This window comes from Notamacropus eugenii, chromosome 1, assembly GCF_028372415.1.
Source record: "Notamacropus eugenii isolate mMacEug1 chromosome 1, mMacEug1.pri_v2, whole genome shotgun sequence".
Taxonomy (NCBI): domain Eukaryota; kingdom Metazoa; phylum Chordata; class Mammalia; order Diprotodontia; family Macropodidae; genus Notamacropus; species Notamacropus eugenii.
In genome coordinates this window covers 369,685,689-369,708,948 of record NC_092872.1, presented here as the reverse complement: position 1 = coordinate 369,708,948, position 23,260 = coordinate 369,685,689, and the positions used below count along the sequence as shown (strand labels likewise).

General features: G+C 44.1%; 1 protein-coding gene across 1 annotated transcript; it reads left to right on the top strand.

Moving 5' to 3' along the window:
* Positions 1-860: 860 nt before the first annotated feature.
* On the top strand, positions 861-14,862 carry SPRY4 (sprouty RTK signaling antagonist 4). The gene is made up of 2 exons (XM_072630625.1): positions 861-1,027; positions 12,639-14,862. The coding sequence occupies exon 2, from the start codon at positions 12,688-12,690 to the stop codon at positions 13,588-13,590; it is 903 nt and encodes a 300-aa protein (XP_072486726.1). The 5' UTR covers positions 861-1,027; positions 12,639-12,687; the 3' UTR covers positions 13,591-14,862.
* Positions 14,863-23,260: the final 8,398 nt, after the last annotated feature.

Genomic DNA, 23,260 nt, shown 5'->3' with positions numbered 1-23,260 from the left:
TCTAGGTCACCCTGGGAGTGAGGGAAACAGAATCCCTACATCTTCCTTCTTCAGCCTCAGTTCTGCTCGGTAGCTGGAGGCCAGAGCATCTCCTTCCCCACCACTGAACACACCGACGAGCCTAGGGCGGTCCCCACTGCAGACAGGGACTTAGGGATGAGGCTTAAGCATGTCTCCAACGTGAGTTTCTAGGATTCAGGTTTTGCTTAGTCTGTCCAGGGGCCCGAAGTTGGAAGACCTAACCAGCTCTGTTTCCGCAGCAGACTACGAGTGGGCTGCGGGGCCGTACCCTCCCTCCACCCCGGCTCCGACTCTCGCACCGGCCTCTCCAGCCTGTGCTGTCTGGGGCCGTCGCGGCCGGGTGGAGATCCCCATACGGATTTCGGTGTGCATTCACCTCCCCAACTCCCCGAACCCTTTCAGCTCCCGGGCCCAACAACTGAGGCCGCACTGCCTCCCCGACATACACGCACACATACTGGACAGGCCCGCGGCGTGAAGGCTTTCTTTACCTTCTTTCCCAGGCCGGGTGGGGTACAGCACGCGCAGCTGATCCAGCTGCAGCTGCTGCTTGCCGCCGCCCTCCATTCATTAAAAAAAAACAAAACAAAACAACAATCATTCCTCTTTGTAAGGCGCGACAGCCCGGTAAGGAGCGACAGCCCCCAGCAACGATGGGTTAAGTTCCTTTCCGGCCCCCCATTCATAAAAAAAAGGGGGAGGGGGAGTGTAAGGAAGCAGCGCATGCGCCTAGAGGGTCTCTTGTGCCCACCCATTCATAGAATTGGGGACGGCGCGCATGCGCAGAGAGGCCCCCTTCCCTCCCATTCATAAAAAAGCCATTTTCCCAGGCAGTAGTTGCAACACCAAGGCGGAGCGGGGAAAGCTGACAGCGCTGTGCAGGCGTTTCAGGTCGCTGGGATCAATGCTGTTTCATCTGGCTGGGGTTTGCAGGGACAGCCACTGACTTGTTTGGAATTTAGGATTAAGTACCTATGGAGAAATGCTCCTGACTGGATTACTTAAAGTAAGTAGATGATTTCAGGCTCTTAGATCCCACTTCTTCCCCCAGTAAATTTGATCTTGAAGGCCGTTTCCTTCCTCCAAAAGGGGCAAACGTTGCTCCCTTTTTGGTGCATGTCCCTATAAACTTTTCTGTCCCTGCCCCTCCGCAGACGGCAGTGAGGCAGCCGCGAGGAACTCCTAGTCCCGCAGTCTTCCATACAAGCCCGTCACCGGGATCTGGGCGATCACAGCAACGGGATGCGCTGTTTGAGACGGGGGCATTTCCAGCCTTTACTCTGTGTTAGAATCTCCGAGTCCCTACAACTCCCCCTCTGGCTTCCCGGCTTACCTTCTCCCTGCACTCACTCGCCTCAGACGCGGGGAGCGAGCATCTGCCCCCAGCCTGGCAGGGGCAAAGGAGCCGCCTCTCGGGGCTCTGGGGGCGCCCTGTAGATAGGACTGCTTGCCCGCCCCGTCGCCCTTTGCCGAAGGGGACCGCTTCGCCCTAACTTTCCTTCCCCAACCGCAGTGGCCTAAGCACTCGACGTAGATTTTTTTCCCTTCTCAGAATCTCTGATGTGATCCCTTTCCTTTCTCCTGGGTGGGTCTCGTCGGAGCTTAGGGCTCCCAAGGTGTCTTCCTCCTGGGGCACTTTTGGTCTCGGCTCCATGGTGTGTAAGATCTTTACTGTTTGACCTTTGCTCCTTAGCATTTTATTCTGTGCAACTGTTTCGCAGTCGCCTTTTTTTTTTCCTTGGGGCTGTGCAGGGCTCCGGTTTCCTCGGGCCCCATCCCCACCCTTCTCTAGACCCTGGTCGCCTTGCTTTACCCCTGGGATTCCCTTTGGGTTTTGGGGGGGGGGGGCAATGCTGTAAAGGGGGTGAGGAGGGAAGTGGATTTATATAATGCCGAGATGGAGAAATCCAGAGAGGAAACGGTTGCATGCGTAGCAAAGATAAGGCTTTTTTTTTTCTCCTGCTTTCTTGGTGGTACCAGTCTTGACGTCACCGGGGAAAGAAAGGGATAGAGACCTTACATTCTGAAAATTCATAGTCGACCAGGAAATGGGAAACCCAGAGAAGGGCTTGGAGGTGAAGCTCAGGGGACTGGCTTAGGCAGTTCTAGACGGTGGAGAAATCTCGGCCGCATCACTAGGGAAGGGGTTTCCATGTCTCCTCTTCTTTCTCATGCCGACCATCAAAAAGCATTTAGACAGTAGCTTCTGTTGTGCAAGAGATTTCTCAATTCTTTTTAGCTTGGGAAGGGGTGGGGAGGGAGGTGAGGAGAAAGAGATCTTGAGGAGAAGAAAATTGTTGCTTTTCCTGGCCCAGGTGTTGAGGAGAGGCGAGGGAGAGCTTGGTTGGACGTGCCTCAATCTCGCTTGAGGTGAGTTGGAGAGAAAGAAACGCAGGACGGGGAAGGGCTGCTTCCAGTTTACCTATATCACGGCTGATTGGGGAGAATCCATGTTTTCGTAGATGACTTGAGTTAAGCCTAGGAGCCGCAATCTAATGCACCAGATTTCCCATGAATTCTCCAGTCCATTAGGTCACCCCCTCCCACCCATGCCTGAGAGCAGAGATGTTCGACGGGTAGAGCGCTGATGACATATTTGATGCTTTTCTGGAAGCTTTACTTCATGTTAAGCAGGGGCAGACAGGTGATGTTAAGTAGTAGTAGAGTTAAGAAATGTGAGGCTGGTTTTTAGCAAGCTGTGAGGCATTCTTACCCCACCCCCATCCCAGTGCCTGGACCCTGGGGGTTAGTTGAGGATCTTCTCGCCTTTCTTCTACTAGATTAACAGCAAATTAAAGGCTAGCTGGTAGAAAGGATATGGAACTGCTGGATCAGTTGTGAAATGTTGGGTTATCAACCTCTGATAAGACGATATGGACTGAAGGCCTTCTCCAACGTTGCAGCAGTAGATTTCACAATATTTAGAGTTCTCTGGGTCTTCACCCAAGTAGAGCATCAAACATCCGGAGTTCTCAGGTTTTGGGGTTGTTGGTTTTTTTTTCAGGCAGGGGGTAAAGAGGGAGGGTTGACGTTTGGATCTCCAGGGAAAGGCATAGAGAGAATATTTTGAAGTGTCTAATGGGAAATAGCATTTCCTTTCTTTCCCAACCCCCTAGAGAGTTTAATCCATTTCCAGGAGTGGTCAGGCGGTTTCCCCCTTTGACTCTGTAGAGCAGGACCTTACTGAGAAGCTGAGCCACCATGATAAGGTCAAGGAGGATGGGCTTTTTGGGACTAGATTTGGGAAATTACCTTGCCTATCTGACCACTATTCTTTTTAGGGGGTCTTTTTTTTTTTTAAGAAACCCAGTTCTTCCCTTGCCAATTTGTAAACTCTAGTATCATTCTCCCACTCCTTCAAAGTAGATGGTACAAGTACTTTTATCTCCATTTTACAGATGGGAAAACTGTGACTGAGAAATTAAGTGATTTGCCCATGGTTATGTAGCTATTAAATATTAAAGATTCGAAGATCTATCACTGGAAAGGACCTCAGAGGCCATCCACCCCCACTTTCTCATTTTACAGATGAGAAAATGAGACTCAGGGAGTTTAAAGGGATTTGTTCAAGATCACATGTAGGGAAGGGTCAGAGGTGGAATTTGAACCCAGGTCCTTTGACTCCAGAGCTAGTATTGTACCTTACTGCCTCTGCATTTAAAATCAATCGATAATATACCCTTTTCATCTGAGCTGGCTTGAAGGAAGCTGTAGAAGCTAGTATTTGAGATGCTAAGACATTCCTTTTGGTTGTACCTTCCTCTTGGTATAGCTGCCCAAGAAGCAAATCTATAGTTCTTCTCACAGCTGATTTTAGGTTCCCTTTTATTTTAATACCACTCCACTAGATTTTTATCATTGTTTATGCTAAGAGACTCACCTGATTTTAATGAATGATGAATCAAAAATGCCTTTCCCTGTTGATACCCAGCTCCTACTCAGGAAGGTGACCTTCTCTTCTTGAATTAATTTAAGCTCCCTGAGGGCAGAGATTGTTTCATTGTCTTTATAATCCCTCTTCTCCCCCCCATCTAGCCCTGGGCATGTCGTAACAATAAATGCCTATTGAGTAATTGATTGAGCACCTAAGGCTGTCTATCCAGTGTCTGCATCTGAAGGTTGCCTCCGTTACTTTTCTCCTGATCTTTGTTACTCAAGAGAAATTTACTACCCCTGGTTCCTATCCCCATCCAAGCAAGCAGCAAATGGCAACCTCTTTGTGGGGTCTCTGCTGAGCTGGCCAATGTTTTGGTCTCAGAGCACCTTGGCTTTGAATCCCATGGACACATCCGAGAAGGCTGATCCCCAGTGAAGAGAGAAAGGATTTGGGGTACTGATTTGGGTGGGGGGTGGCTCTTGGTACTATATCTTGTAAGGGGGAATAAATCTCATAAATAATCACTTTGGTGATCTGGTACAGATCTCTTTTAGAGTAGGAGTTCTGACCTTAAGTGGAAAATGATATGTGTTAAACACTTTGCAAACCTTAACTGGCTATAGAGTGTTAGCTATTATTGTTACCACACCAATGAGGTTGCTCAGGAAGCTATCCAGAGCCTCTCTTCTAGCTTAATCTCCTTGTCATTGATTGAAGACAAGCCTCTAGTGAAGTACAGAAGTAGGAAATGATAGAAAAGCTTTATATTCCTTAGTACTGACTTGGGAAGAAGGCAGAGCAGTTTATAGACTGGCAGACCCTTAATTTTTAGGTCTTAATTTCCCCATCTGCAAATGGAGAGACTGTTACTCCTTGGAGGCACTAAGGGATTCTGCTAACCCCCAGAGGAGCACTGGGGAATACTTACTATCCTTCTTATTCCCCAGAATGACTTCTAAAGAAGATCATCCTATAAGAGAAGGGGTTTGTTTCATGGTAGCTCTGGGAACTCAGGTGAACTATGTTCTCCCTCAGGGCAACAGAAGGTAGAGATACATGAAAAGCTTAAGATACTGCTCCCATTTATAAAAGACATAAGGCAATTTTCTGAAAAGCAAGGGAAAGAAGGCTTTGGTGTCTGGAAGACCTGGATTCAAGTCCTGTCTCTGACACACAGCCCTAAAACATTGGAGCAAGCCAATCAACCTCCAGGTATTCCAGGCAACTCTATAAGTATGTTCCAAATTGAGTTTGCTGTTAGGCCGTGGAGAAGGGAGTCCCTACCAGGATGAAATCCACACTACACATATTTCACTTTGGCATACAGTGACATTGGGGAAGCAGACCACAACAGTCAGTTCTGGAGGTCCAGTTTCAAGAGGGATTCTCAGTTCTCATTGTTGGAGAAGCCCTGGTTTAGGTTGATCTTCCTTGGATCAATCCCTGGAATTAGCTTTCTTTGACTATCTTTTAGTCATATAATATTCCTGTCTCACTGGTATTCAGATCATTTGTTTCTTACTGGGGTGAGAGAAAATTCTTTAGGTTTCTCCCTCATCCCCTTGTCTAAAGGATGAGTCTTGCTCTTTGCTAGAAGAAGCCACTAAACCGCCTAGCCCCTTGCTTAGGCCAATGTTGCCTTGCATGCATTAGGTGCTTAATACATGTTTGAATCATATAAATGTCAAGAAAATAACCTTCAGGGCTGGCATAATAAAAATTTGAAATTGATGAGCAGATTGCAGTCTTATCTATTAAGTGCCCATTCAAATAACATACTTGAAGTCCTTCTAGCTCTTTGCTCGGCAATGTGCAGTTTCAGAACTTTGTCATTCTTTCAAGTGATTAATTGAAAGCCCAGGTGAATTTGGAGTGAATTGGCTTCTCTTCTTATGGCATGGCTGGTTATTGAAAAAAATTATTCTAGTGATTCCCAGTTTATATCTTCTAACAGGTTATTCTTCTTTTTGGTTGGGAGGGAGGAAAGTTCATGGTTGATGTTCTTAGAGGGAAGATACCATAAGGGGGTATCTAACTCAATGCCTACCAGAGGCTGGATATCCTTTTAAATACCCCCTAACAAGAGGTCATCCATCCTCCACTTGAAGATCTCCAGTGACAAGAAACTTATTACCTCTAGACTCAAGTGGCTTCTTTCTCAGTTACAGCAGAGTAATCCAATTTTCTACCCCATACAGAACAGAGGATCCTAGATTTAGAGTTGGAAGGAATAGCAGAGGTCATCTAATCCACCCCCTTAATTTTATAGATAAAACTAGGCAGCTAGGTGGCATAGTGAAAGGAGCATTCAGCTCAGGAGTCTGGACTATGTATGTCAGTCTTCAGGCCTCCTCTGGTATGCCCTGGTAGCCAGCCTCAATTTCCTCATCTTTAACGTGGTGTTTCTAGCATCTAACTCACAAGATTGTCATGAAGATCAAATGAGAAGGTAATGACAATGGCTGTAGTATTTATATAATGCATTAAGGTTTGCCAAACCTTTTATATTTGTCATCTCATTCAATCCTCACAACTCTGAGGTAGAGGCTATTATTCCCATTTTACAATAAGGAAAACTAAGGTTCAGAGAGATTGTGACTTACCAAGGGTTGGAAGTGTTTCAGGCAGGTTTATTATACCAAATTCAACATTATCCACTGCACTACAACCTACCTAGCTATTTCTAATAAGTAAAAGGTTCCTGACAACTTCAAAGCACCGTGTAAATTTTAACTCTGATTATTAGTATTTATTAAATGACTTGCCCTAAGTCACCTGGTAGCTGGTAAAGTCAGGGTTTGAACCTAGGACTTTTACCCTCTTAATCTAACAGTCTTTCTCCCTCATGTGGTAGAAAGGACTTAGAGGAAGGAAAAAGAGAGGACATTTTTACTTGCTATTGTTAAACTTCAGTTTTCTCATCTATAAAATAAAGGGGTTAAATGTGATGACTTCCCTAGCCCATTGCAGCTCTAAATTTGTGATCTCATAATCCTATCTGCTTAGTTTAGGTTTCACCTCCCTCTAAGGCCGAGGATGCCATAGGAAAGTTTTCATCTCTTAGAAGTCTACTTGGTAACTGAATGTAGAACGATTAAAGAGTCTCTGGCTCTGTTCCTAATCAGCTGCCTGACTAGACACAAGTCACTTAGCCTCCCAGGGCATCTTTGAAAGGAAGGGGAATCTTGAGTTCCTTTTGAGTTTTTAAACCCTCAGTGATTCTCATTCTCAGCTTTGATGTTCATTTCTCCTTTTTTCTGAAAGTTAGCACAAGATGACTGTCATTTAGATTTGGTAAATAAAGTTAGGATCTGACTTGGCTGGACTGTATGTAAGAACCACAGGTCTTCCAGTGGAGCATGGCCGCATGCTGCGAAAGTGAAAACAGCATCAGATTTGGGGCCAGAGGTTTGGGTCCCTGCTCAGCTAGTTAAGTAATACCTCTGTGACCTTGTCACTTAAGTTAATTGTTGAGATTAAGTCACTTAACATTGCCAGGCCTCAGTTTCCTTATCTGTAAAGTGAGGGAGTTTAATTCAATGATTTCTAAGGTCCAGTGCTACTCTAAATCGATCCTATAATCCCATTGACTTAGTCTGGGTTTCATCTCCCTTAAAGGCTGAGGATACCCTAAGAAAGTTTTCCTCTTTTAGTAGTATTCATGATAATTGAATGTAGGGTCATTAAAGAAATGGGCATCTATTCATTGTTTTGTAGTTTGGGAAGTATAGCTGATTCAGTGAGGTTTTATTTTGTGTTTTTTTTTTAATCGGACAGTTCTGATATCCCCAGATTGCTGAGAGAGAAAATAAAACCTCTAGCCTGTGTCATCCTCCAGGTTAGTCAAAAACCCCACCATCCCAGCACCCATACTGGAAAACCTAGCAGGTATCCTATGAATGTGGACCAATCTGGCTCCCTTACATTACACACACTGCCACATTCCTCACTCACTTTCCTATATCCCCTACTATGTGGTAACCACCTGAAAGGCTAGACTAACCATGTTTTACCCTGAGATTGATTGAGTTTACATTACTAATTAGCCCTTCAGGAGTTAATACAGCAGAAAGTCTCCTAAGAGACTCTTATGGCATACAGTTTTAAGATAGCAAAAATGGAAACTAGGCATCTCCAATATTTGTGATTGAGGAGAAGGAAACCTCACCCTCAGTAATCCTGAGAAGAGGGACAAGGATAAGGTCTCTGAATTAATGGACTTGCAAACTTCTTAGGTCCTCCTTTGGTAGTTGTCTTCTAGCTTCGGGGTGCTGGTCCTGGAGTCAGGAAGGAACTCAACTTCTTGAGTTCAAATCTAGCCTCAGGCTAGACTTCTTAGCTGTGTGACTCTGGGCAAGTCACATAACCATGTTTGCCTCAGTTTCTTCATCTATAAAATGAGCTGGAAAGGGACACAGCAAACCACTCCACTATCTTTGCCAAGAAAACCCCAAATGGGATCACAAAGAATCAGACTATATGGCCCCAATTTAACATATGGAGCACTTAACTTGTGCACAGTTCTGTGCTAGGGCTTAGGGAGATACAAAGATAAATAAAACTTGGTCTCTGGCCCTCAAGGAGTTTATAGTCTACTTGGTGGTCCACAGGATTGGTAATAGACAAGAGAGCATTGGGAATTCATGGTCATAAAATGTATTGAAGCTATATTCAGCCTCACCATGTGATTAATGATTGTTTCTGGAAGTCTGAGAGGCCATTTTCACCTTTCCCACCCTCAAAGTAAACTGGAGCTATTCTCTCTGAAGGAGGTTTTCCTGAATGGTTGGTACATGCATCTTTAGCTAATCTGCCCCATTTGCTTGCTATCTAAAACTTGACAAGATGGATTCTCTGACTAAATGTAACGTTGGCTTCAGACTATCTGTCCAGGATCTATCAAATTGGCAAACAATCTCTCCTTATGAAACTCCAATGCAGTAAAGTCTCCACTCTCCACTTTATATTATAAATCTCTTCCTTCCTTGTAGAGGAAATGATTTACCTATTAAACTCCACTTAAGTTCTTTAGTTGAGCTTCAGACTATTCAGTACAGTGAGTAGGGAGATTAATCTTCTAGTCAACATGAGGGACTTACTTATTTTTTTAATACTTACTTATTTTTTTAAAAGAAATATCCAATGACTAACTACTCAAGAAAATGTTATCTCTGGTCAGATGGTGAGACCTAAGCAGATTCAGTGAAAGCTTCCTTTAATTTCCTTCCATTTTGGCTATAATGATCAGGGAGAAGGAAAATACCCAATGAGAAAGTTTGAGGGATTAGAAAGAAAAGCCAAAGAAGTCTGAATCTTCTTACTGATTAGATAGTCGGAAGAAGGCTTAAGGAAAATGATGCCGCTAGTACGAGAGTATACCTTAGGATTTTCTGCTGGTGCTAGTTTCTGTCTTAGAGGACAGCATACAGATATCTACTTCAAAGTTTACATTTTAATCCCAGATGTTACATTCTACCTGCAGCCCACAGTATTTTGGAACAGCTCATTTGGAGGAAGAGGCTGCTGGCTGAATTACATGACTATGGTTAATGCTACAGTAAAAAGACCTGGGAGTTTGGAAGACCTAGACTCTGCCAGTAACTGAATAAATTAGACACATGACCCTGGGCAAATCACTTTTCCTCGCTGGCCTAGATCCCCTCTCTGCAAAATGAGAGAGTGAGATTCATTGTAACTCTAAGGCCTCTTCCATCTCCTAACATTCTGTGAGTCTGTGGTGCTACCTCCTGTACAAGTTACTTTGTTGAGGCAAAAGCTGTTTACCCAGGGGATTCCCTTGTAGGATTTCCCATCTAATTAGTGCCCTCTGATTCTAGGATTGGAGTCTTAAAGTTATGTTGCACTATTCTAAAAGGCCAAGGGCTTGCCAGGTATACAATAGTAATTAGAAATGTAGCCTCAGTAGAAGTAGCAATTTTTAAGGGACCAAGTCTTAAGTTTGAAGAATGAAATCATTTGTTTCATTCAGATTTTCTTTGCCTTTTTTTTCTTCAGGACTTGTTTTGTGGCCTTTGAGGTCCAAGAGCTCCACTTAGCAGTAGGTAACTAGAATCCTACATTTCACACAGGTGCTTGGAAGGGGCTAAATGTTTCCAGTTCCACTCAGTTTCATCAAACATTTATTCAGCACTTTCTTCTGAGTAGTGGAGGTGAGGAGAAAGGATATTACCAATATTATAGTCAGCCTTTGCAAACGCCCAGAGGTAGGTGATGGATACCAAGTACCAGGAACAGCAAATAGGCTGTTATATCTGAAATAGAAGGAGTGCAAGGAAGAATTAGACCAAATCGGTTTGAAGATATCAGTTGGAACCAGATTGTAGAGGAATTTCAAAGACAATTTCTGTTTTACCCTAGAGGCCAGAGGGAGCAACTGAAGGTTTTTGAGCAGGGAGGTTGACATGATCTCAGAATATCAATTGCACAATGTGATACAGATAATAGAAAATCTTGGATTGAAATTCAGGTCCTCTAACTCCAAATAAAGTATTTGTTCATAAAGGAATGTTCCTTTTTTTGTAACTGTCCTGAGAAAGTGCTTTAGTGAGGACCATCTCTGGCAATTTCATGTGTGCCTATTGAAGTCATCCTTCTCTGAATCTCATTCTTCTCATCTATAAAATGAGAGCCATGGTCTTGATCTCTAAGGTCCCTCGCAACTCTAAAATTCTGTTGTTTTGGAGTTTGTATCTTTCTGTACCAGATTCTGCTGAATGTTCCACTCTGCTGAAAAGCACCAGTCTTTTCTAAAAGACTAAGAGGCCATGTGTTCCGAAAGAGCCTATGACTCCAGTAGAGAGATTGGACAGATATACTTGATCCAGTTAGGGCCACCATCCTGCATTCCCTCTTCCTTTCCCACCATTTCCCCAGCAGTACTTTTATTTATTTATTTATTGGGGGAAATAGAACCACTGCCTAGCTCAAAGCTAGAAATTCCAAGGTAATCTGGGGACCTCAGTTACTCAGTAGGAGTGGGTGCAGTAGGATTTTGACAAGAACTGCTCTTCATGCCAGGAATAGTCAATTCAACAAACGTTTCTCTGGTTTGAAAGAGGTCTTTGGGCTCACATGAATGCAAGGTTGGGGAGAAATCCATTACTGAACAGAATGGAATCCTTCCTCTCCAGTTTTCATTTCCTCTCTCTTTTCTAAGAGAAATCCCATTCCCTTTAAGTAGAACTATCAAAGCTAATTGATCATTCATGCTCTATATGAATGTAAAATCTGTCTGGTATTGACTGCTGCAAAATAATTGCTTTTTGGCTATGACTATAGATAATCGGGGGAGAATTGTCTTCTCCTAATCACTTCTTTATGAAAATATCTTTTTTTCTCATGGGATATTAATCACTTTGAGGTGATTCCATGATGATTTTAGGGAAGAATGGAACACATTCTACCTCTGGTCCAAGCCTTTTAATCCAAGACTTCTTTAAGTGAAAGAACTGATCATTAGATGACTTCATACTTCTGACCAGGCTGTTCTCATGAATAAGGAAGGATCAGTTGCTATTTAAGAATTAATGAGAAGGTATTCAATGTAAAAATATCTGAAGAGGGAAACAAATAACCTAAAAGGCTTATCCTTTGAAGGAGTGGAATTGTTCTTTATAGACAGAGGATGTCCGGACCCTGGCCAATTCTCCTGAAGAACAGAGAAATGGGTATAACTTGTCAAAAATAGCAGCCACCAGGAAGACTAGAGCTTTTTCAAACATTCTTGAGGTGAATGAATGAGAACTACTTTCTAAGTCAGGATGAGTAGATGAACCAAGAAATGGTTCCTGGGTATTTGAATAATATTAGCTTCTTTTTCCTTGGTTCCTTTTTCCCTCCCCAGCCTCTACCCCCACCAAAAAACAAACAAAAATTGTATGGGAAACTCCATACCATTGGTCCAAAGAGAGATTTGGGGGAACATTTTTCTTCATTCCACCCTCCCTTTGCCCTGGAATTCATGAGCGTTGGGATGGAATCTTCCCAGGCTGGACCATTTTTTTCCCTTTTCCTTTTGGATTCCAAATACTGTCCCTTGGGCAAAGGTCTCTGAGACTCATGCTCAAGCGGCTGCTACTTTAAATTGATCTGCAGCGGAATTCCAAAAGTAAAGGTCAGCAGGCAAGGAAATTGCACTTCTAATAGAAAACAATGTGCACTTTCTAAATTTGAACCAAGCCGTTTCCGCTCTTTGATTTAAGTTTAGTTGCTTCCTGGGGTTCCGTGTCAGGCTCTGTAGTTGAATCTCTGGCCCCGTTCCAACGTAAAATTGCACTCTCCCAGTGAAATCAGAAGCTGAAGTGAGGTCTGGCTAGCTATTCTAGTAAATACTATTTATCCTAAATATTATTCTGCTCTGTGCTTGGAAATTGGTAACACTAGTTTTCCCCTCCAGATTTTCCTTTAGTTTATCACAAGCTTTCCTGGAGTTAGGTGGCCACAAAGGGGTGTGCTATTTATTACAGGCATACATACATTGATATTCTGGGTCCCTGAGCAGAAAGGTCAGAAATGGCTGTTTTATCCTCTCTTTTATGGGCCTCCCTCCAGTGAAGGGTCTGCTTGGGCACTAGATATTTGTGCCTCAGCTTATATAAATACAAACCAGCCCTAGGAGATAGTAGCAAATATATAAAGTGAGTCTATCAGGAAACTGATTGGCATATTGGCAATCAAGATAACAAATTTCTCTCTTCTCTTTTCTCTTGATATTTTTCAGGACCCCTAGAAGCCAAGTTTCTCAGAGCAGTACTGGATCTCTTGGCCCAATGGAGCCCCCAATCCCCCATAGCATTCCTGTCAGCCCAAGCTCAGTCATGGTCCAGCCCCTGCTGGACAGTCGCCTCCCTTATGGCCGGCTTCAGCACCCACTCACCATCCTGCCCATTGACCAGATGAAGACAACCCACGTGGAAAATGACTACATTGACAATCCTGGTCTGGCTTCAACAACTGGCTCTAAGCGGCCCCGGGGAGGGTATCCTGAGCCAACCCCGGGCCTCTCTCGATGTGACCAGGATGTCACCCACCCCTGGATCTCCTTCAGTGGGAGGCCCAGCTCCATCAGTAGCAGCAGCAGCACATCCTCAGACCAGAGGCTCCTGGACCACATGGCACCACCCCCTGTGGCTGACCAGGCTTCCCCAAGGGCAGTGCGGATTCAGCCCAAGGCCATCCACTGCAAGCCCCTGGACCTGAAGGGGATGCCACCCCAAGAGCTGGACAAACACTTCCTGCTCTGTGAGGCCTGTGGGAAATGCAAATGTAAGGAGTGTGGCTCTCCTCGGACTTTGCCTTCCTGCTGGATCTGTAACCAAGGATGTCTCTGTTCCGCCCAGAGCCTGGTCAATTACAGCACCTGCATGTGCCTGGTGAAGGGGGTCTTCTACCACTGCACCAACGAAGACGACGAAGGCTCCTGCGCTGACCACCCCTGCTCCTGCTCCCACTCAAACTGTTGTGCCCGCTGGTCCTTCATGGGTGCTCTGTCTCTGGTGCTGCCCTGCCTGCTCTGCTACCTGCCAGCGACTGGCTGTGTGAAGCTGGCCCAGCGGGGCTACGACCGCCTGAGCCGGCCCGGCTGCCGCTGCAAACATACCAACAGCGTCATCTGCAAGGCAGCGACAGCAGTGGACAACCACAAGGCCAACAGACCCGAGAAGCCTTTCTGATTTTTCTCCCTCTCCACCTTGGGGCCTCGGGCTTTGTCTGCTCCTGACCCACAACATTGCCAGAGAAGACTGCAAAGGGGCCGGATCTTCTGTGTCCTGAAGATTCCTCGGCTCATCCTCCCACCTCCTCAGCTTCTGGGAAGAATCAGATCAGTCACCTCCCTTCTTCTCTTCCCAAACAAGGCACTTTGGGCTACATTCAGGGTTTTGGAACTTTTGTGTGGTTTTTGTTTAACTAGAACAGAAGCAGGGAGGGGGGAGAGGAGTGTTGTGTGATATGGACTTGAGATTTTTCAGAAGACAGAACATAGATGTACACACACTTCCGGAAACTGCAGCTGCTTGGAATGCCTTCCCAGCCCCCTTTCTCCCTCCCTTTCTTCCCTCCCTTTGTCCCTCCCTCGCTGGATAGGGGCTAACTGCCTGGGAGTCTGAATACCCCAGGAATCATTAACTAGGTGGCTTGGGTGCCTCTGTAGAAGAGGATTGGATTCTCAGTTTCTCCCCTGTTCCCCAAAGTGTCACCAGTGTGTTGGTGAAGGTGAAGAACTAAAATGCTATATCCACACTTAAAAAAGGGGGGCTGGTTACAAAGTTGGGGGGAGACAGGGATATTAGAAGTCTCCCTGTTTTGCTCCCTGCCCCAAGTTACAATATGAAGGGTGAGTTTTAGACTAACTTCCAAATACTTTTCTCCAAGCCCTCCTCCATGATCACTAATATTTTTTGAGATGTTCCCACCTATAGCCTCCGAAATTCATTCTCTTAGTTCTGATAAGCTGTCACAGACTTAACTGCCCACCAAAGGTCTTTTTTTTTTAACCTCCGTCCACATTCTTTTTGGAAATAATATGGGTGGGGCAGTCAGAGGAAGGAGAGACCAAATGTCATTTTTGCCAATGAGAATCTGGTTGCCATATCCAGTTATTACATTTTGATAGAATAAGTGAACTAGAGAGTAACAGGTTTTAAAGACAGCCATTTCCTTCTCTGCTCTCCGTAACTGCTGCTTTCTAGGTCTGATTGGGGGAGGGGAGAAGAACATCCTGAGAAAATACCCTCTCTGTTCTCTGTCCGCATCCCTGTCTCTGACCTTCCCCCCTTCCCCACCCATAGAAGATAGTCACTCTCATTGGCCAAATGACATTTGAAGCTTGGTGGGTTTTCTTCCTCTTGCCTGCTACTGCTGCTCAGCGTCATAGCTCCACATGTACAATAGTGTGTCTATATCTTTGTAAATAGAGAGATGACAAAAAAATAAAGTCTATTTTAGTGTTAGCAAGTGCTAGGGGGAGAGCCAGAAAGGCCCAGATGGGGGAAGTTTTCCCAAGGGGGTTTTGGAGAAGAATGCTAGCCAGTGGTGGGCCCCCCAAAGATGCAGTGACCCTTTCTCTCAAGGTGCTAGAGGGAGTAGAATGGGCACATGTGAAATGGGTACGTACTTGTTGCATGCAAAAGCTGATCTTGTAGCCTTCTTTGGTCCTCCCCCATCTGTTGTGTCTCCTGTCAAGTGGAGAAAGTGTCCTGGGCAAGGCTGCCGGGGGCAGATGGAGTGGGTACAGCAGTGTTAAGGCTGTGCCACACATAGATAGCATTCTCCAAGGAATCTCATCTGTTCCTTGAAGAATAATAATCGCCCTTTTAAAGGAAGGAACAAGGGAGGCAGTCTATAGTCCTGTGTAGGATACTTTCCAAGGACCTTTTTTTTTTTTAAAGAGTAGTGGTAACATCTGATTTAAAATAAATTAACTGTAACCATAGGTATTTATTGATTGGGGGGAGGAGGGGCTTGTGTTTTAGACTTTCTTATTTATATAAATATTTGCTAGCTTGTAAAAACAGAACATGGAATTACCACACCTGCATTTTCTGGTGCTGGTTCATGTAGCTATCCTTGCCATAGACATATTACGATGGGTATATATATATATATAGATATATATAAATGTTCTTGCACAAATCTGAGGGAACAGTAGGAAGGGAAACACATTTACAGCCAACCACTTATACCAATTGAATGTATCAGATGTCACTACTAAAGGAGATGATGATAAAGGTTTTCCTGGGGAGAGGATTAGACATCTTGTGCCTGCCGAGCAAAAGTCATCCATCTGTATCTGCTGGGCAGTGGATGGTGCTGGCTGGCCTCAACTTGCTTCCATGGAACCTGGACTGAGTGGTAGGCTAGCTACATTTTGATGGCCATTCCCCCTTGCACACCCATTCTGTGGAGAATTGATTGACCCATGCACACATCCATACTGATCCTCTATACAAACGCTTTCCTTACAAAGTAGCCTACAGGACCTTAAGTTCCAGTGTACATAGTTTGTAAACCTTGATTTCTTTGGGTTTCTTATTTTTTTCCCCTTTGGTTTGTTTTTAGCCCTACTGAGCTAAATGGCTTTCGATCTGTCTTCCCTCCTCCCTCCCCCCTTAATTTTTCTCTGCCTCTACTATTTGTGGCTACTTTAGCACAGTATAACAGATGAAAACTTAAGCCCATTTTATTTTTTTTAAACTTCTGATCTCCAAACGATTCCTTAGCCTGTTTCTGCATGGGGGCTTCCCCCAGTTGGAGCAACAAGCTTGTTGAGGCTCATGCCTATGGATGTGGAACTAACTAGGGGGAACCTGCAAGAGGGCCACCTGATAATAGTTCACGCATCTGGCATTTTGCATTGGCTGAGAGACTGGTGGACAAGAAGACCCCATTCCCTCTCCTTTTAATGGTACCACTTCCCACTTCTACCTGGCTCAAACTATCTGCCCATGCCTTGAGCCAAGGCTCTAGGGAAAATGAGGTCACTCATGAAGGGAAAAATATATCCATTTAGAAAGTCAATGATCATCCTGTAGCAGGTAATAAATACTAGCCCTCTGAGCTGAGGATATTTGTTTTTTTATCGGAGGTGTCCCAGTGAGTACCACTGTGGCACCTTGAGGAGCCAGGTAGATGGGGGATAGTGACCAGGCCATGATGGCAGCCATGCCCAGGGCCAGCATTTCTCAATGAGCTATCCAGCATAGCCCCATTAAGATGTGCCACACGTGTTTTTCCCAAGGGGTAGACAAAAGAAAACTTCATAAAGCTTTATAAAACCCCTTCATTTCCCCATTATGACATTTGAACCTCACAGCCTTGTGGGATAAACAGGACAGAGATCCTGAGGCCTCATTTAACTAAAGAAACTAAAGCTGGAGTAGCTTACCCAAGGTTGGCAAGCTGAGAGAACATCATGGAAACCAGGTTCTGGGACTCCCAAAGCCTGTGCTCTATTGACTAATAATGCTCAGGATAGGGGAGGGGTGAGTGAGGGCTAGAATGACCCTTTTAACACCAACTTCGAAAAGCTCCTCAGAATGTCTCCTTGGGAAATGAACTAGCACAACATTTTTAGCCTTGCTAGCCGTTTGGTTCTCTGTCCTTTTGGAAACAGTTTCACACCCCTTCTGTAAACTGTAAATCCTGAGTTTCCATTTTTTTTCCCTGTCGGTAACTGTGTGCTTAGGGTGTCTGTTCTCACTGCCCCAAAGTTTGATTTTTGTGCTACAAGAAGCTGTTCAAGTCCCCCTTCCCCATCCATCCTTACCTTTGTTTTTCTCCTTCATTTCCCCCTTCACCCTCTCACCCTGCAACAAAAAAAAGTTACCACAGAAGGGTTCCTTTGTATAGAATATTTATTTTGAAGCTCTATTTTAATAGTATTTATTTTAGAAAGTCTACTATTGTAAGAGTTCTTCTGTTTGTGAAGAAAAAACAAGTTTAAAAACTGAATGTACTGATCTAGAAATATATATAAATATATATTGTTAAATATATCCAGGACTGCTGTGGTGTTTGTGTATGCATGGGAGTGAGTGCTTATTCCCACCTTAAACCCATGTGTTACAAGACCCTGAGTTGCTCTCACTGTCTGTTGGTATGAGATGCTAAACTTCTTCCGTATTCTATACCAAATGGTCCCCCTCATTCTTTCAGGTTGGAAACAGACAAATCCTTTCCCCAATAAAAGCTTACCACATACATCTTCCAGAACATTCAGAAAAGGGAGCCTATGGGAGGAGCTAACTTGAGGCAATTTGAGTATCTTGACTCACCTTCCTCTTATTTGTAAGCAAGATAGAGCAACTGGTTTAATGTATCAACTCCCAGGAAGAGCTAAGGATTTTAAGGTGAAAGGGAGGAAACAAAGCTCTTTCTGTTTGGGTTCCTCCCCACCCCCTTAATGGGACTAATGAACATTCCCTGATATCTGTCCATCTTTGCCTTGGTTTTAAAAGCCTTCAGAGTAATGGTCACCCTTTGATCTGTGATCTCATCCATGTGTCTTCCGCTACAACCCATCCCATATCTTCCTCAGTATACAGAGAATCATATATCACAGGCTCCTAATAAGAGGACCAACCCCGCCGATTCCCCCATCTGTTTACGTAGCTGTAGTTATGTAGTTATTTGAGGGAGCAACATTCCTGTCGGTCCATCTTATAAGGATCCTAAGGTCAGGCAGCCTTTATTATTGAAAGGTAAAGATTACCTTCTTTCTTGACATCTGTCTATGTATTAGGACGAGAGAATTTTTCAGTATGCACAGCTCTTGCCGCATGTGTTGGGAGGAGAGGGGCTCAGAACACCTGGGTTCAGTTCCTGGACTGTGGACTGCCACTTCCTGCAGGCCTTTTGTCTCAAAATTCCCCCTCCATGCTTAAAGTTGCTACTCTTTCCACTTCCTTCTAAGGCAGTCACTGCAAATGATTAACATTTCTTAGCAGCTGGATCATCTCCTAAGAAGGAAGAGAGTGATGGATATCGTCAGCTCAGACCCAGAATTGACTAGTCCTGTGTGTATGGGCACCAATCTGAGATGGGATTAGACTTTTCCCCTATAAATCTCTGCTCAGGCCACATTGGCCTGAGACTAGAAAGGGACTAGACCTGTGATTTCAGTGACAGAAGGAACTCCCAAGGTTGAAATCTCCCTTAAGTGAAAGGATAAATTTCACATATATACACACACACATATGTATGTATGTATATACACATACATATATGTATATAAATGTGTGTATACGTAATATGTATGTTTTATAAATATACACTTGTACATCTGTATGTACATATACATTTAATAGAATAGGTCCCCATTAGTTAAACTAGATTTTATACTTTCCATTCTCAGGGTGAAAGAAATTTGAGTGGCGACATTATGCCAGCCTTCACAATTATGCTTTGACCATCTCTGAAATGCTGAGCCCTTCCCTCTTTTAAATACCTACAAAGGAGCTGGGTCTCAGAAATCTCACCCAATCATATTTCTCAGGAAAACTAGATCAAAACTTGTGCTTTCAAGAAATTAAAATATTGGAATTAATGTTCAGCTGCCTAAAACATACCATTGTGGAGGCATATTTTACTCCCTTATCAAGAACTGCTTAGCCCTGTCTTTCCCCAACCTAGTGTGAGGTGGGTAGGGGGTGGGGCAGGGCAGGGCTGCCAAGAGCAGAAATCTGTGAGTTTATTAGTGCTATGAAGAAAAAACTTTGCATTTCACAGAATAAGGAATCAAATATTTTGATCTATAAGGAGTCTCAGAGGTGATCTAGTCCAACAGCATCATATGACAGAGGGAAAGAAGCCCACTCACCTTTTTTTCTGTCCATGTCATTCTGAGGAAGATGAGCTGATTTTAAAATAAAGGAGAAACTAAGTTGGGGTCTGCTAGGCAAATTCTTGGGACACCAAAACACTTTCTACACCACGCTCATCTTAAAAAAAGAACTTGGGTCACCCTATATAAGTCAGACAAGTGCCCCATTATCCTCTTGGGGCAACAGGAATTTCCTTGGGTCCAGACTCTTTACAGCAGTAAGAGTTTTCCTCTGTCCAGGGACCCCCACCCTGAGCAGCCCTGAAGCACAGCCCCCTCCTGCACCCCGCCCCCAACCACCGGCCCCCTGTTGTGACTTTAAATTAGTAAACTTTTTAAAATACATTCATAACTAATCAAATTAGTGCAAGTAGACAACTCTTGTGCTGGAGGTGTGTGCCAGATGAAAGCCAGGGAGGACATTTTTAAGAGCCTAAAGTTTATTCATCCAAACTTTAATAAAACAATATGTCCATTGCCTAGGGCAGGTGTAATTTTCATAATTTATGGGTCTCTGAGACAGGAAGAGAGCTCGGGGTTTTATTGTGTTTTGTACGATAAATGGCATTCCAATTGTCTACATGTTGTTCTTTGAGGGCTCTTGTCTGGCAAGAACACAAGTCCTGCTGGAGCCCACCTGGGCCTCTTGCCCTGAGGCAAGGGATAATTATGAATACATCTGTATCTGCTAAGCAGGAGATGATTGAAAAACTCCCCTCATTTCCTTATGTCATTAGAAGACACTTCCTATGCCGACACCTATAGTAACACTTAACTGATGCAAGGCTTGAAAACCTTTCTTCCCATTCATCTCTCTCTCGATCTCTCTCTCTCTCTCTCTCTCTCTCTCTCTCGATCTCTCTCTCTCTCTGTCTCTCTCTATCTCTCTGTCTCTGTCTATCCCTCTCTCTGTCTCCCTGTCTCCTCATTTCTCTTCTCTCCTCTCCTCTTCTCTGCTCTGCTCTCCTCTCCTCTCCTCTCCTCTCCTCTCCTCTCCTCTCCTCTCCTTTCCTCTACCCTCCCCCTCCCTTCTCTCTTCTCTCTCTCTCTGTCTCTCTCTATCTCTGTCTCTCTCTCTGTCCTCCCCTCCTCTTCTCTTCTCTCCCCTCTCCCTTCTCCAACCTAATCATTTTCTTCATAGGGTGTGGGAGGAGACAGGTGGAGCTGCCTGTTCTCCCTCTAAGCTTTCTCTCCTCCCTTTCAGAATTCAGAATGGTTATATTGGAAGCAACAAGGTCCCAGGAAAGAATATGATACCCTGAAGGACAAACCAATTAGGGAAAAAGGAGTGAAGTTCTAGGTCAAGCTATGACTGTTAGGATTAAGAGTTATTACTCTTAATAATATGCTATGACAATATGCTATTGTCAACATTTCATAGTTGAAGAGACTGAAACTTAGATTTAAGTGATTCATCCTTCCCACACAGAGTCAAAGGTGCATTTCAAACCCAGGTCTTCCTGACTCCAGGTCCAACCCTGGATGCAGTCCCAGGCTACTTGCAGCAATGATCATTTCATATATATTAAAACTCACAGCAAACAAATGTTGCGCCAAACTTCTAAGTTCTGATATCATCCTAATGGGGAGTTTACTTGTTACTAATTGGAAAGATGGGTTTTTCAAGGTCCCAGGAAGTCTTGGGATAGAGAAGGGAGGAGATGGGAGAGTTTAGGGAAGGGGTCCTTCTGAAAGAAAAATATGGGGAGGGTAAAATTGCAGGGGGAGGGGTGGTGGTGGTGGTGGTGAGTTTTAATGGCAGCAACACTGCTTCATTCAGTTAATTCAGGCAGCTCTGAAAGGCTAATGGGCTTGGGGGTGGGGGAATAACTTGATATTAAAAGACTTGAGCATCTAGGAGTGAGAAGGTACCTAGGAGGCCGAATAACCAGACTTTAAACTAAATGAGAATCTTCTCTATATCCTTTAGCAGGAATTCTTAAAGGGAGGGGAGGGGAGGGGAGAGTGCGTGAAGCCAAGAAGACTGTGAACTTGAATGGGAAAGATTTTCATCTTTATTTTCACTAACCTCAACTGAAATTTAACATTTCCTTCCATTCAGGAGTATGATTGGTAAATGTTTAACAACCAGCTTTAGAGGTGGGAGTGAGGAATGTGCCACTTTTAATTTTAATCTGCATTATTCATATTGTCTCCATCACTTTCTTAAGTCTAGGCAATTGTCAAAACAATAACTCAAGTCCTAATTTATAGCCTTTGCTTATTTCTGAGGTATATAAAGGCTCGTGCTGAAATTTTAACAATCTGGTACAGATATATTGCTTTGCAGCTTCATAAATATTATTTATTAATCCTCACAACAACCCTGTAAGGTAGGTGCTATTTTAACCCCCATTTGATAAATAAAGAAACTAGGGCTGAGAAATTGACTTACCCAGGGCCCATAGATTAGTAACTGACTATCTGAGACAAGATTTAAACTCAAGTCTTCCTTATTATTTCAAAACATTACTTTAAGAAGAGTTCCACTATAGACTTTATCAGGCTGCTAGGTGTCTGTGTCTCAAAAAGGGGTAAGCATCCCTTTTTCAAATGTTTGTCTAGTCCAAGGCGTTGAGGCCACATGTGACCCTCTAGGTCCTCAAGTGTAGCCTTTTGACTGAATCCAAATCTCACAGACCAATTTTGGAAGTTAGTATTCAATCAAAGGGCTGTACTTGAGGACCTAGAGGGCCACGTTTGTACTTTGATGCTTAGATTCAGTTAAAAGGTCATGCTTGAGGACCTAGAGGACCACATGTGGCCTCCATGCTGCAGGTTCCCACCCCCCCCCCCCGCCCCCCCCAGTTTAGCCTCTATTTTGGTTAACTCACCAAACAACTACTTATTCTCCCTAGAACAGTGCCAATTGTAAGGAAGTCCTTGGGGAAGGTCACCTCTACCCCATTCTCCTAGTTGGCCCTCTGGGACTAATCTGAATAAAACCTAACCTCTCCTGTATGTGACAAGCTATCTAATACCTTAAGACATTTATCGTGGGCACTTTCTTCAATTTTTCTCCAAGTTAACCTCCAAAATTCCTTTGACTTATTCTTAAGAGGCATGGTTTCTAGTTCCATCACAGCTGGCCACCCTCCTTTGGTGACTCTTCCCAAAATGTGATGCCTGAAACTCAGCATAATATTTCAGGCATGGTCTGACCAGGGCAGAGCACAATGAGATTGTGCCTCCGTCCTCCTGGGTCCTCCTATATCTCTCTGTGCAGCCCAAGATTCCATCTGCCTTCTTGGCTACCATATCACTGCCAAGAAGAGAGTGGGGTTCTAGCTGTGCTGGGAAAGGATAAAAGAACTGTTTGTTGAGTACCATAGTTGGGGAGCTGCTGCATTCAGAGACCTCCTTGGACTCTTTCACAGCTCCAATCCAGAGACTACTTGCTCCCTAAAGTAAGGCCACCTACCTTCTTGTGCCAGATTCTAAGGGTAGCTAGGCAAGGACCCAGTTCACCTCAGACCTGTGCCAGATTTCAAAAACAGTCTAGAAAGGGAGAAAGGAGATTGGAGAGTGGTCCTTGTGCCAAATCTCTAGGATTCTCATACTGTCCTCTGTGTTACAGTCAGAATCTACCCCCTACCCCCACCCAAGACTGCCCTGTGACCCCTTTGGCAACCAAACCCCATGTGGCCAGCCTCCTATGCAGTCTGGATTACTAAAAAGCTCTGAAACTGCAGGCACCTGATTAGATTAGAGAATGAGTTGTATTTCCAAACTGTAGCTCAACCCTAGAAGAGTCTGTGAGTCCTCAGGGCACAGAGACTCTGGAGTAACACCTGTGAGAGCAGAATTCTCTCTTTTTTAAGAGAGGAGAAAATTCACTCCAAGGATTAGTCAGTGGAAGAGAGAACTTTATGAGTAGGGAATTTAAAGTCCAGTTAATTCCCCTTCATGATAACAGCTGACATTTATATAGCATTTAAAAGTTGGCAAAGTGCTTTTTTATATATATTATCTCATTTGAACCCTGAAAAATTCCTGTCCTCATTTTATAGATGAGGAAAGGT

Excerpts from the sequence above, each read along its gene's own strand:
- SPRY4 (XM_072630625.1), top strand. The coding sequence starts at position 12,688 with ATGGAGCCCCCAATCCCCCATAGCATTCCTGTCAGCCCAAGCTCAGTC.